The sequence below is a fragment of the Oncorhynchus mykiss genome, chromosome 17, assembly GCF_057628025.1.
Source record: "Oncorhynchus mykiss isolate SJ-2025 chromosome 17, ASM5762802v1, whole genome shotgun sequence".
Classification (NCBI taxonomy): domain Eukaryota; kingdom Metazoa; phylum Chordata; class Actinopteri; order Salmoniformes; family Salmonidae; genus Oncorhynchus; species Oncorhynchus mykiss.
Genome location: NC_143038.1, coordinates 64,420,947 through 64,436,128, shown reverse-complemented (window position 1 = coordinate 64,436,128; position 15,182 = coordinate 64,420,947). Strand labels below are relative to the sequence as shown.

General features: G+C 41.0%; 1 protein-coding gene across 2 annotated transcripts; it reads right to left on the bottom strand.

The window, feature by feature from the left end:
• Window positions 1-4,258: 4,258 nt before the first annotated feature.
• On the bottom strand, window positions 4,259-14,362 carry LOC110494685 (protein shisa-4). 2 transcript variants are annotated; one of them, XR_016488075.1, is made up of 5 exons: window positions 14,052-14,355; window positions 12,743-12,920; window positions 8,572-8,635; window positions 7,983-8,186; window positions 4,259-5,944 (listed from the first exon to the last, which is right to left on the bottom strand). XR_016488075.1 is itself a non-coding variant. In XM_021569972.3 (5 exons), exons 1-5 carry the CDS (start codon window positions 14,125-14,127, stop codon window positions 5,895-5,897), a joined length of 645 nt encoding a protein of 214 aa, XP_021425647.1. In that variant the 5' UTR covers window positions 14,128-14,362; the 3' UTR covers window positions 4,259-5,894. The 2 variants fall into 2 exon arrangements, 1 of the variants encoding a protein (XP_021425647.1); XM_021569972.3 differs by having other exon boundaries at window positions 8,499-8,635; window positions 14,052-14,362.
• Between the last annotated feature and the right edge of the window lie 820 nt (window positions 14,363-15,182).

Here is a 15,182-nt window from a genome sequence, read left to right as displayed (position 1 = left end):
CATGATTACAGCATTACTTCAATAGGGTTCAGTGTTCAATCAACACAGACTTCATAAAAACAAACTTGTAAAGTTGAATTTGTATTATAAGATGTGTCCATGCTATTGAGGTGTTTTATTACATAGTTTCACGAGATAACTAATAACGAGCTAATGACTACAAAAACACATGAAACATTGTTCCAAAATGAAAAGTCTAACACTGTGCTGAAATACTGTACATTCAAAAATTGCACTATGAACTAAAAGAAGAGGGATATTTCACTTGGTGGAAAAGTAACAAATTGAGGACATCTACTGGTCAAAATAGTAAACTTCCATCAGGGTAGCCTAGTGGTTAGAGCGTTGGACTAGTAACCGGAAGGTTGCAAGTTCAAATCCCTGAGCTGACAAGGTACAAATCTGTCATTCTGCCCCTGAACAGGCAGTTAACCCACTGTTCCTAGGCTGTCATTGAAAATAAGAATTTGTTCTTAACTGACTTTCCTAGTTAAATAAAGGTAAAATAAATAAAATATCATGACCCCTTTCATACGTTCAGTGATAGATTGACCTTACATCAGTGGCAACCTGTAATTCAGGGCAGGGGCTGCCCCACCTTTTAATCTTAAAAGAAAAACAAATAAAATGTGTTGCATGTTATTTTGGCATTAATACATGTCACACATCAGTATGCAAACAGTGTAAAAAGATAATAAATAATAATTGACTTAATAAAGCTGCATACAAACATGGTCGCTTTCTTGAGTAAGGCAGTTCCAAAATGTAGGTGTTTGAGTCTAGCTGTGCTTTCTATGGTTGTGGGGCAACCAGCGGAAAATATTTAGCGTAAGGGTTGGTAATGTTCTCTAGTTGCACTGTGATTGGCTCAGTGTTCTGTCACTCATGAGGATACTACGTCACCACCAAATCTAAGGATAGAGCTCGAAAATTCAAGACCCTTGGATGCTGCCATAGAGTTAAATTAGAAAGTGCCCATCCAAGAAGGCTCAAGGTCATTGGCCACAGATACAATGACGTAAAATCACGTTATATCTACAGTAGCTTTGATTGGACTGATCATGTCAACATCATACTTAGCTAGCAGTCATCATGAATGAAGTCGACAATCTACTGGCAAATCATTTTTAATCGTTGTCATATGAAGAGAAATAACTAACAGAAAATATAGATAAAACATATTGGTGCTCATCGGCCATTGGACATTAACATTACACAACAAGTTGGGAATCACAAATTCAACAATGAGTTTGGAAGGAATCCGTGGCTAACTGCAAGCATTGCAAAGCAATCACTAACCTGCTATTCAGTGGAGTGGGTATGTGGTCTAAGGGTCTCTTTTCCAAGCTTAAAAGGATAAACATTCAATCTTGGCCATGCTGTCAATCCAACATGACTTCTGCCGCGTTCTAAACAACTGGAAACTCGGAATTCTGAGTTCCAGACAACTGGGAACTCTAGGGGAAAAACGAGATCCGACTGGGAAAATATGTTTTGAGCAGTCATCCAACTAGGAATTGAGATCACTTTCTAGAGCTCTGACCTGAAGATCACTGAATTCATCATGATTCGACCAATTTTTTTTCCCCAAGTTACCAGTTGTCTTGAAAGCACCATAAATCCAGAGAATGCCAGACTTTGATGACAATTTTCCCACGAAGGCCCGCCGCGCTACTTTCCTGTTCAAGTGAGCACAGCACAAGGTGAGTCCAAAAATGTATTTTATGCTGCTGATGACATAATATGCCAAATTATGTAATATGTAATATGCCAAGGAGATAGTATTACTTTCTTAGCTACAGTATACTTAAGTTTATGTTGTGTAGTAAGATGTTAGTAGCCCATGTGCCTCACCCTAATAATTTGGTCCCTTTCCCCCCCTCTTAATTTTGCCTACTGTTCTGACTTGGTGGTGCACATGTAGCCTATAGTGTGTTTTAGAGAAATGTACTCATATATTTTAAGAGCTTTCATTGCCTGCTTATATGCCCCCTTTATGTATCATGCGGTTCTGACTTGGTGTACAGGGAGAATACTGTAAGAACGGCCCATGTTCTGAATTCTGTCGCTGTACATTTCAAAACTGCTGAACAAATAGTTAAATTGACTACGTTCGTCCTAGCTCGCTCATTAATGTCTTCATCAAAATTACACATTGCCTCTTATCCTTCGTCATCTCCTTATGTCATAGTTTGTACATCTCAATTGTCAGGCCATATTTGTTTCAGCAAGTCAGCCATGTTTTATTTTTTAAACGCAGTAAATGAGGCTGAATGAAATGTTTCACTGCCAGAAAAGACTCCGCTGATAGCCAGGTATAGCATCGGTAAGGTATTCGGATTGTTGTTGGGACACCTTTATGGGCTCCTGAGTGGCACAGCAATCTAAGGCACTGCATCTCAGTGCAAGAGGTGACCCTACAGTCACTGGTTCGAATCCAGGAGGAATCACATCCGTGATTGGGAGTCCCATAGGGTGGCGCACTATTTGCCCAGCGTCTTCCGGGTTTGGCTGGGGTAGGGGTATATATATATATACCCCTACCCCAGCCAAACCCGGAAGACGCTGGGCAAATAGTGCGCCACCCTATGGGACTCCCAATCACGGATATATTTTTTTTTAAATGTAGGCCATAACAGTTTGTGGGATCACTGTTATAGTGCAATTAATGTATTGTTGAGCATTGTGGCTTTGCTGGCATGATATACAGTGCCTTGCGTAAGTATTCGGCCCCCTTGAACTTTGCGACCTTTTGCCACATTTCAGGCTTCAAACAAAGATATAAAACTGTATTTTTTTGTGAAGAATCAACAACAAGTGGGACACAATCATGAAGTGGAACGACATTTATTGGATATTTCAAACTTCTTTAACAAATCAAAAACTGAAAAATTGGGCGTGCAAAATTATTCAGCCCCTTTACTTTCAGTGCAGCAAACTCTCTCCAGAAGTTCAGTGAGGATCTCTGAATGATCCAATGTTGACCTAAATGACTAATGATGATAAATACAATCCACCTGTGTGTAATCAAGTCTCCGTATAAATGCACCTGCACTGTGATAGTCTCAGAGGTCCGTTAAAAGCGCAGAGAGCATCATGAAGAACAAGGAACACACCAGGCAGGTCCGAGATACTGTTGTGAAGAAGTTTAAAGCCGGATTTGGATACAAAAAGATTTCCCAAGCTTTATCCATAAAACGTGTCGTTTAAAGTTTGCCACAAGTCACCTGGGAGACACACCAAACGTGGAAGAAGGTGCTCTGGTCAGATGAAACCAAAATGGAACTTTTTGGCAACAATGCAAAACGTTATGTTTGGCGTAAAAGCAACACAGCTCATCACCCTGAACACACCATCCCCACTGTCAAACATGGTGGTGGCAGCATCATGGTTTGGGCCTGCTTTTCTTCAGCAGGGACAGGGAAGATGGTTAAAATTGATGGGAAGATGGATGGAGCCAAATACAGGACCATTCTGGAAGAAAACCTGATGGAGTCTGCAAAAGACCTGAGACTGGGACGGAGATTTGTCTTCCAACAAGACAATGATCCAAAACATAAAGCAAAATCTACAATGGAATGGTTCAAAAATAAACATATCCAGGTGTTAGAATGGCCAAGTCAAAGTCCAGACCTGAATCCAATCGAGAATCTGTGGAAAGAATTGAAAACTGCTGTTCACAAATGCTCTCCATCCAACCTCACTGAGCTCGAGCTGTTTTGCAAGGAGGAATGGGAAAAATGTTCAGTCTCTCGATGTGCAAAACTGATAGAGACATACCCCAAGCGACTTACAGCTGTAATCACAGCAAAAGGTGGCGCTACAAAGTATTAACTTAAGGGGGCTGAATAATTTTGCACGCCCAATTTTTCAGTTTTTGATTTGTTAAAAAAGTTTGAAATATCCAATAAATGTCGTTCCACTTCATGATTGTGTCCCTCTTGTTGTTGATTCTTCACAAAAAAATACAGTTTTATATCTTTATGTTTGAAGCCTGAAATGTGGCAAAAGGACGCAAAGTTCAAGGGGGCCGAATACTTTCGCAAGGCACTGTATATATATATATATATTTTTTTTTTTTTACAAATTATTTGCCCGACCAAGATTTATATTCTAAAAACGCCCCTGCTTAACATACTTACTTTTCTGCCTTCCAACCAGATTCAGAAACCACCTTGAGGGCGTCATCAACAAAACCTAATAAACTCAAGTTTCACACAATCAAGGTAATGATATCATTGATTCCAAGGCAAAAATCTAAAAAGTTATTTTTTAACTATGGGTATTTGAAATGCAATTAAAGACAGCTATTACAGCATTTTACATTCTAAAGTTATAATTTATGTTATTAGAAAAAAAACAGCACTTACAACATCCATTAAACCACCAACAAGTAACATCTGGTAACTGTTCTACTAGTAACAGATTAGATTTACACGCTGGTAAAAATGTTAAATGTACACAATAAAATAAGTGCATTCATAAAGCAAACCCATCAGCAAACCCAGTAGAAAGTCAAGTATGTACTGTGCTGTGCATATTACTTTACATGTTGACAATAAATAAAGTAATCAAGTAATTCAAATTGTGACATAGTTACAATAGTGTGTCATTGTTATACATTGACACATAAACAGTAGCTGAATAGGGAGAATCACTAGATATTTTGCATAATTGTTCCACCTTTTTCATGCCAAGATTCTCAGTGTGCTTTCAAACAACTCGTGTTTTCAATGGAAAAATGTATCAAGAATCTCAGTGATGGTAAAATAGAATGTCACCTTATCCAACACATTTGACCTGGATGAGCCATTCACTGGCTGGTAATAGTAAACTGTACCACACATTCCCTACACGTCATGTGTGATGTTAGAGCTGCACAGTAGGACAAGGGGCACAACGATGGCTCAGAGGGAAATGTAATAACCAGAAATATAACCTGTAAAACAAAATGCTCAAACCATTTAACAGTACAATGTTTTTAAAAGTTGCGATAGTATGTTAAAACGATAATTATTTGTTAATATGTAAACCTTCGAACATAAAATATGTTTGACAAAATACGTATTGAAATTGCTTATCTTGAATTCACGATGACATAAGGCTCAGATTTGTTATTTAAGTTATTAAATATACATTGACCTGATATATTACAGGAAAAACATTTACACAGCTGCCACTAATAAATAAACTTTCTGACAACTGATTACGAAGACACATTGGGACGTGGCAGAACCTGTATAACTGACTCTCTAATATGAATAGAGTTAATGATATTCTATTTGGAAAGACAAGCTAGGCGTGAGAGGGCAAAGAAATCCCCACAGAATATGAACCTGCAGTAAGAGCTGGCTAAAGGGATCCGATAGAGCGAGAGAAGCAATCTGACTTTTATACAACATATAGGATCTACCATCAGCTCCCACACACAGTGTTATCTGCAGGCAGGTATGACCTCTGTCTGTCCACTACCAGATTAAAGCCAAGCCAACATGTGAAAATAGATGTTGACCATTGCTCAAGTCAAACGTCTTAAAACAGAGAATTAATGTCAAACAAATGGTAGTGTGTGACTTTATAGAATGGGTTACCCTAATGGACCCTCTGGATGGATGTGAGAGTGAGTGCATGGATGCAGGATGGTTACCTCACTTGGTGTGACATTTTCCAGACTGTCAGTAGGAATCAAGTTCAGTGTCAGGACTGACAGGAAAACCCAACTCAACACATGCTCTGTTCCATTGAAGGATGTAGTAAATAAAGGAAAGTGCCTCTGGTTATCTTTCACTGGACAACCACTAGGAGAGCTGAGTTGTCTCGTGGTCGCCTTCTCTTTCTGATGCAGTCCTTTCTTTGTCTTTCTCATCTCCCACCATGTACATGTTATCATCCCATCAGTGACTGGGGTGGGGGGTGTACTGGGGTGGGGAGTAAGGAGGGGGTGCTGTAACACACAACAGTAAAAAGGTCTATTATTATTTATAAACTGGGTGGTTTGAATGCTGATTGGCTGATAGCAGTGGTATATCAGACCATATACCACAAGTATGACAAAACATGTATTTTTACTGCTCTGACTACATTGGTAAACAGTTTATAATAGCAATAAGGCACCTCTGGGGTTTGTGATATGGCCAATAAACCACGGCTAAGGGCTGTGTCCTAAGAAGAGTCCTTAGACGTGGTATATTGGCCATATACAGTGCCTTGCGAAAGTATTCGGCCCCCTTGAACTTTGCGACCTTTTGCCACATTTCAGGCTTCAAACATAAAGATATAAAACTGTATTTTTTTGTGAAGAATCAACAACAAGAGGGACACAATCATGAAGTGGAACGACATTTATTGGATATTTCAAACTTTTTTAACAAATCAAAAACTGAAAAATTGGGCGTGCAAAATTATTCAGCCCCCTTAAGTTAATATTTTGTAGCGCCACCTTTTGCTGCGATTACAGCTGTAAGTCGCTTGGGGTATGTCTCTATCAGTTTTGCACATCGAGAGACTGACATTTTTTCCCATTCCTACTTGCAAAACAGCTCGAGCTCAGTGAGGTTGGATGGAGAGCATTTGTGAACAGCAGTTTTCAGTTCTTTCCACAGATTCTCGATTGGATTCAGGTCTGGACTTTGACTTGGCCATTCTAACACCTGGATATGTTTATTTTTGAACCATTCCATTGTAGATTTTGCTTTATGTTTTGGATCATTGTCTTGTTGGAAGACAAATCTCCGTCCCAGTCTCAGGTCTTTTGCAGACTCCATCAGGTTTTCTTCCAGAATGGTCCTGTATTTGGCTTCATCCATCTTCCCATCAATTTTAACCATCTTCCCTGTCCCTGCTGAAGAAAAGCAGGCCCAAACCATGATGCTGCCACCACCATGTTTGACAGTGGGGATGGTGTGTTCAGGGTGATGAGCTGTGTTGCTTTTACGCCAAACATTTTGCATTGTTGCCAAAAAGTTCAATTTTGGTTTCATCTGACCAGAGCACCTTCTTCCACATGTTTGGTGTGTCTCCCAGGTGGCTTGTGGCAAACTTTAAACGACACTTTTTATGGATATCTTTAAGAAATGGCTTTCTTCTTGCCACTCTTCCATAAAGGCCAGATTTGTGCAATATACGACTGATTGTTGTCCTATGGACAGTGTCCTCCCACCTCAGCTGTAGATCTCTGCAGTTCATCCAGAGTGATCATGGGCCTCTTGGCTGCATCTATGATCAGTCTTCTCCTTGTATGAGCTGAAAGTTTAGAGGGACGGCCAGGTCTTGGTAGATATGCAGTGGTCTGATACTCCTTCCATTTCAATATTATTGCTTGCACAGTGCTCCTTGGGATGTTTAAAGCTTGGGAAATCTTTTTGTATCCAAATCCGGCTTTAAACTTCTTCACAACAGTATCTCGGACCTGCCTGGTGTGTTCCTTGTTCTTCATGATGCTCTCTGCGCTTTTAAACGGACCTCTGAGACTATCACAGTGCAGGTGCATTTATACGGAGACTTGATTACACACAGGTGGATTGTATTTATCATCATTAGTCATTTAGGTCAACATTGGATCATTCAGAGATCCTCACTGAACTTCTGGAGAGAGTTTGCTGCACTGAAAGTAAAGGGGCTGAATAATTTTGCACGCCCAATTTTTCAGTTTTTGATTTGTTAAAGAAGTTTGAAATATCCAATAAATGTCGTTCCACTTCATGATTGTGTCCCACTTGTTGTTGATTCTTCACAAAAAAATACAGTTTTATATCTTTATGTTTGAAGCCTGAAATGTGGCAAAAGGTCGCAAAGTTCAAGGGGGCCGAATACTTACGCAAGGCACTGTACCACACTCAGGCCTTATTGGTTAAATAAAATATCTGGCTCTAGATCTTTTTTTTAAACTTCAGACATTGATATTGCATTAGTCTAAAAATCAAATCAACCAATGAAAAATCATGTCAGTCAGTATTAATAACAAAGTGTGGTTGTCCTCTTACCTCCCTGAGGGTAGCCAGAATCTGCCATGGGGTACGGGGGATACGGGCCGGGGTGCATCATGGGGTACGGCTGTGGCATGCCAGGATACTGAGATGCCATTGGGTAACCAGAGTGTGGATAATCTGGATGTCCCATCACCAGCGGCTTGCCGTAAGCGTCATACATGGGCTCCACGGGGTAGGTGGCCATAGGGATGTGCTGGGCTGAAGCATACAGGTTGTAGTGAGCTTCCTTATCAGTGAGTCAATATGGAAATACAGTACACTGGGATCTCACTAATTCAATGAATCCCCACCTCCATTTTCACTTTTTCTCAAATCCTTTTCACATAACTACGCCTGACATTAGAACTACGCCTGACATTAGAACTACACACACCCCCAACTGAAACTCCACACACACCCAACTGCAACTCCACACACCCAACTGCAATTTTAAAATAGACATTTGCCAAAAACAATATACAGTACTTCATCACATCAACACATTGTGCTAATATCAACCCAACATGTTACCATCATAGTGCGTCCTGCCACGCTGCTGTCGCTGCTGGTAGAGGTAACAGCAGGAGCACATGAAGCAGCTCACCATGGTAGCAATGATAGCCACGAAGAGCAGGATGGACGAAGCCATGCTGGCGATGGTGGTAGGGCTAGGAGAGGGAGGGATGGGAAGACGTTGGATTCTTTCTAAAAACACTCAGAGTTCATTATGTAGAGAAGTATCAGTGTTCCAACTACCAACTGTCTTCTTCCAGAGTAACTCTGTGAACCCAAAGTTTCAGAGTTTATGAACAGCTTTCAAGTCCCATCTCTGGCTCAGCTCAGCTATTCACAAATCTTCTCAGAGTATTACAGCGTTCCTCACTGAGTTCCCTGAATTCCTATCGGACCTTGTAGTCATAGCGGATAATATTCTAATCTTTGGTGACTTTAATATTCACATGGAAAAGTCCACAGACCCACTCCAAAAGGCTTTCGGAGTCATCATCGAGTCAGTGGGTTTTGTCCAACATGTCTCTGGACCCACTCACTGTCACAGTCATACGCTGGACCTAGTTTTGTCCCATGGAATAAATGTTGTGGATCTTAATGTTTTTCCTCATAATCCTGGACTATCGGACCACCATTTTATTACGTTTGCAATTGCAACAAATAATCTGCTCAGACCCTAACCAAGGAGCATCAAAAGTCATGCTATAAATTCACAGACAACACAAAGATTCCTTGATGCCCTTCCAGATTCCCTCTGTCTACCCAAGGACGCCAGAGGACAAAAATCAGTTAACCACCTAACTGAGGAACTCAATTTAACCTTGCGCAATACCCTAGATGCAGTTGCACCCCTAAAAACTAAAAACATTTATCATAAGAAACTAGCTCCCTGGTACACAGAAAATACCCGAGCTCTGAAGCAAGCTTCCAGAAAATTGGAACGGAAATGGCGCCACACCAAACTGGAAGTCTTCCGACTAGCTTGGAAAGACAGTACTGTGCAGTACCGAAGAGCCCTTACTGCTGCTCGATCATCCTATTTTTCTAACTTAATTGAGGAAAATAAGAACAATCCGAAATTCCTTTTTGATACTGTCACAAAGCTAACTAAAAAGAAGCATTCCCCAAGAGAGGATGACATTCACATTAGCAGTGATAAATTCATGAACTTCTTTGAGGAAAAGATTATGATTATTAGAAAGCAAATTACGGACTCCTCCTTAAATCTGCGTATTCCTTCAAAGCTCAGTTGTCCTGAGTCTGCACAACTCTGCCAGGACCTAGGATCAAGAGAGAAGCTTGAGTGTTTTAGTACTATATCTCTTCACACAATGATGAAAATAATCATGGCCTCTAAACCTTCAAGCTGCATCCTGGACCCTATTCCAACTAAACTACTGAAAGAGCTGCTTCCTGTGCTTGGCCCTCCTATGTTGAACATAATAAACGGCTCTCTATCCACCGGATGTGTACCAAACTCACTAAAAGTGGCAGTAATAAAGCCTCTCTTGAAAAAGCCAAACCTTGACCCAGAAAATATAAAAAACTATCGGCCTATATCGAATCTTCCATTCCTCTCAAAAATTTTAGAAAAGGCTGTTGCGCAACAACTCACTGCCTTCCTGAAGACGAAATGCTTCAGTCTGGTTTTAGACCACATCATAGCACTGAGACGGCACTTGTGAAGGTGGTAAATGACATTTTAATGGCATCGGACCGAGGCTCTGCATCTGTCCTCGTGCTCCTAGACCTTAGTGCTGCTTTTGATACCATCGATCACCACAATCTTTTGGAGAGATTGGAAACCCAAATTGGTCTACACGGACAAGTTCTGGCCTGGTTTAGATCTTATCTGTCGGAAAGATATCAGTTTGTCTCTGTGAATGGTTTGTCCTCTGACAAATCAACTGTATATTTCGGTGTTCCTCAAGGTTCCGTTTTAGGACCACTATTGTTTTCACTATATATATATTTTACCTCTTGGGGATGTTATTCGAAAACATAATGTTAACTTTCACTGCTATGCGGATGACACACAGCTGTACATTTCAATGAAACATGGTGAAGCCCCAAAATTGCCCTTGCTAGAAGCATGTGTTTCAGACATAAGGAAGTGGATGGCTGCAAACTTTCAACTTTTAAACTCGGACAAAACAGAGATGCTTGTTCTAGGTCCCAAGAAACAAAGAGATCTTCTGTTGAATCTGACAATTAATCTTAATGGTTGTACAGTCGTCTCAAATAAAACTGTGAAGGACCTCGGCGTTACTCTGGACCCTGATCTCTCTTTTGAAGAACATATCAAGACCATTTCAAGGACAGCTTTTTTCCATCTACGTAACATTGCAAAAATCAGAAACTTTCTGTCCAAAAATGATGCAGAAAAATTAATCCATGCTTTTGTCACTTCTAGGTTAGACTACTGCAATGCTCTACTTTCCGGCTACCCGGATAAAGCACTAAATAAACTTCAGTTAGTGCTAAATACGGCTGCTAGAATCCTGACTAGAACCAAAAAATTTGATCATATTACTCCAGTGCTATCCTCTCTACACTGGCTTCCTGTCAAAGCAAGGGCTGATTTCAAGGTTTTACTGCCACCCAACAAAGCATTCCATGGGCTTGCTCCTACCTATCTCTCTGATTTGGTCCTGCCGTACATACCTACACGTACGCTATGGTCACAAGACGCAGGCCTCCTAATTGTCCCTAGAATTTCTAAGCAAACAGCTGGAGGCAGGGCTTTCTCCTATAGAGCTCAATTTTTATGGAATGGTCTACCTACCCATGTGAGAGACGCAAACTCGGTCTCAACCTTTAAGTCTCTACTGAAGACTCATCTCTTCAGTGGGTCATATGATTGAGTGTAGTCTGGCCCAGGAGTGGGAAGGTGAACGGAAAGGCTCTGGAGCAACGAACCGCCCTTGCTGTCTCTGCCTGGCCGGTTCCCCTCTTTCCACTGGGATTCTCTGCCTCTAACCCTATTACAGGGGCTGAGTCACTGGCTTACTGGGGCTCTCTCATGCCGTCCCTGGAGGGGGTGTGTCACCTGAGTGGGTTGATTCACTGATGTGGTGGTCATCCTGTCTGGGTTGCCCCCCCCCCCTTGGGTTGTGCCGTGGCGGAGGTCTTTGTGGGCTATACTCAGCCTTGTCTCAGGATGGTAAGTTGGTGGTTGAAGATATCCCTCTAGTGGTGTGGGGGCTGTGCTTTGGCAAAGTGGGTGGGGTGATATCCTTCCTGTTTGGCCCTGTCCGGGGGTATCATCAGATGGGGCCACAGTGTCTCCTGACCCCTCCTGTCTCAGCCTCCAGTATTTATGCTGCAGTAGTTTGTGTCGGGGGGCTGGGGTCAGTTTGTTATATCTGGAGTACTTCTCCTGTCCTATTCGGTGTCCTGTGTGAATCTAAGTGTGCGTTCTCTAATTCTCTCCTTCTCTCTTTCTTTCTCTCTCTCTGAGGACCTGAGCCCTAGGACCATGCCCCAGGACTACCTGACATGATGACTCCTTGCTGTCCCCAGTCCACCTGACCGCGCTGCTGCTCCAGTTTCAACTGTTCTGTCTTATTATTATTCGACCATGCTGGTCATTTATGAACATTTGAACATCTTGGCCATGTTCTGTTATAATCTCCACCCGGCACAGCCAGAAGAGAACTGGCAACCCCACATAGCCTGGTTCCTCTCTAGGTTTCTTCCTAGGTTTTGGCCTTTCTAGGGAGTTTTTCCCTAGCCACCGTGCTTCTACACCTGCATTTCTTGCTGTTTGGGGTTTTAGGCTGGGTTTCTGTACAGCACTTTGAGATATCAGCTGATGTACGAAGGGCTATATAAATACATTTGATTTGATTTAGTTTGACTTGTATTTAAGAGCAATTGGAGGCCACGGAAGGAGAGTTGTATGGCATTGAAGCTTGCCTGGAGGGTTGTTAACACAGTGTCCAAAGAAGGGCCAGAAGTATACAGAATGGTGTTGTCTGCGTAGAGGTGGATCAGAGAATCACCAGCAGCAAGAGCGACATCATTGATGTATACAGAGAAGAGAGTCGGATCAAGATCTGAACCCTGTGGCACCCCCATAGAGACTGCCAGAGGTCCGGACAACAGACCCTCTGATTTGACACACTGAACTCTATCAGAGAAGTAGTTGGTGAACCAGGCGAGGCAATCATTTGAGAAACCAAGGCTGTCGAGTCTGCCGATGAGGATGTGGTGATGTGGTTACACACACACACACACACAGACACACACACACACACACACACCTGAACTGGAAGAGCATGCAGCGCTTCTGCTCCCTCTCAGTGATCCTCTTGAGGCCGTCCAAGCAACAGTAGCGCTTGTGGCAGTTCCCACAACAGAAGGTCATGAGGGGACAGGGGACCCCGTTGTGCCAAGTGCCATTCTTATCCACGTACCACAAGCAGTCATCAATGGCACCCACTGCAGAGACAGACAGAGACTTAGAAGGGTGGGCTTACAGAGGCAATAGAAAGCTGATTACACTCATCCTGAGACCACTCAGGGGTCTTAATATATTTAGATAGACACCAAACAGCCCATCTGCTACATCTCACCCGAATAACTACTGTGTAATTTGACTTGAAAGAAGAGGTTGGAGAATGACACAGTAAACATGTTCAGAGGTTACAGGCAGCAGGCTGTCCTTATGGGCCACCTGCATATAGGTCCCTCCAAACCCATATTAATAAGTCCCTCCTTCATTAATATAATTTCCTTCTGGCCCAAGGGACTACAGATTCATCTCTTTGAGCCCATGTCATATGAAACCATGTGTGAAATGTGAAACCAATCCACATTTAGTGCAATATATATATATATGATCCTGCTGCATCTAATTTGATGGGATGAAATCAACTGATCAATCAATTAACTGTTTAATAAATTACATACATACATACATACACACACATAATGTAATTCTATAATGTAATGTAATTTATTAAACAGTTAATTGATTGATCAGTTGATTTCATCCCATCAAATTAGATGCAGCAGGATCATTTCTGCCAATTATGTATTGTTGACACCAATGGGTTCTAATACGGTTTGATTTACAGCTTATTTTGTGCTGAATAAAATTAATAAAATTCACATAATTAATTTTCAATAAACCGGTAAGACTATTAGAGAAACAATTACGAAATTAAATAACACATAGCGTTAGACCTTTAACAGAATAACAATTGTCTACGTAGGCTAGGGAATATTTGGCTATCGCGCGTTTCATATTTGAGACCACCATATCTTGATAGCAATTCTTAAATACAAAAATCCACATTAGTTTAATAAAAAAATAAAAAAAAAGGTCGATAATAAATATTAGTAAAATAGGCGGAAAACAAAAAATGCATTAATACTGTCTGGCCCATAGAAATAGAATGAATGTATATTATTTCTATGGTTGGACACCATTTTAGCCCTAGGTGTCGAGTGGATTCGACCGCTACAATGTATGGATGGATACATTCTTGTAACATGTGTAAAATGTATCAAGAAATATAGCCTAGTGCGGCCTGTTAGAAAAAACCAAGCAGCATTGTCAATACTTACCCTGCCAGGCTGAAAGAAGGACGGTGATCACCGGCAGAGCCATAGCGATAAGGGACATCTTGCCCACTGTAAACATGCTATGCAAAATGGTTCAACTGCTGATTTTCCGGAAACCAATGGCAGATTTAACAGCTATTTCGCCCCATACGCCGCTGTAAATAATTATCTATATAATAATGCTCTAGTTACGGAATTATATGACAGTCAGGAATGAGGTTAATGATCAACAAAATCTGGATAGAATAACATCGCATGTGACGCTGTTCACCCAGTGAGAACCAATGGGATTCCGTAGCGCCACTCTGGCCTCCGGTGGAAGGAATACATTGCACATTATTCCATTACATTTTTTTTTTAACGATAACAGCCAGAATAACATCCTACAGTACACAGGATGAGAAGCCTCCTGTTGAGTTAAGTGACGGCTGAGCTGTTATTTTCAGTCTGTACCCTGTATAAAAATACGTAAATTACCCCAAGCCAGTAGTTTACAAAACAACATGTGTTGTTTACCAATACAATGGTTCTTCTACATTTCCTATTCATTTATACAATTACTCGTTTATTTTTCAAGTGATTCAGTTTTTAAATGTTTCTACTTTTCAAAATATGAATAGAAGTAGCAGTCATAAAAAAAAATATGGCAATACAATTCCTGCATTTGCCATTCTCTTGCACAAAAAAAACAATTTACAAGCAGGGTAATCTAAGAACCACTAAAAAGTTGACTTGTGTAATGCATGGCAGCTTCATGTACTTCTAATTTACATTTGAGAAGAGACACTGTGCGACTGCCAACACTTACGAAAGCACATCAATTTGTAAAAGAAACACTCACCAAATTCTTCCTGAAAGAGATTGCAATTGTCAAATGAGTCAAGGCCCTGAAGGAAATGTCAACCAAACCAACAGAAATCCAGTGGTGTAAAGTACTTAAGCAGTACTTTAAAGTAGTTTTACTTAAGTATCTGTACTTTACTATTTATATTTTTGACCATTTTTACTCCACTACATTCCTAAAGAAAATAACGTAATTTTTACTCCATACATTTTACCTGACACCCAAAAGTACTTAGCAGGATAGGAAAATTGTCCAATTCACACACTTATCAAGACAACACATCATCATCC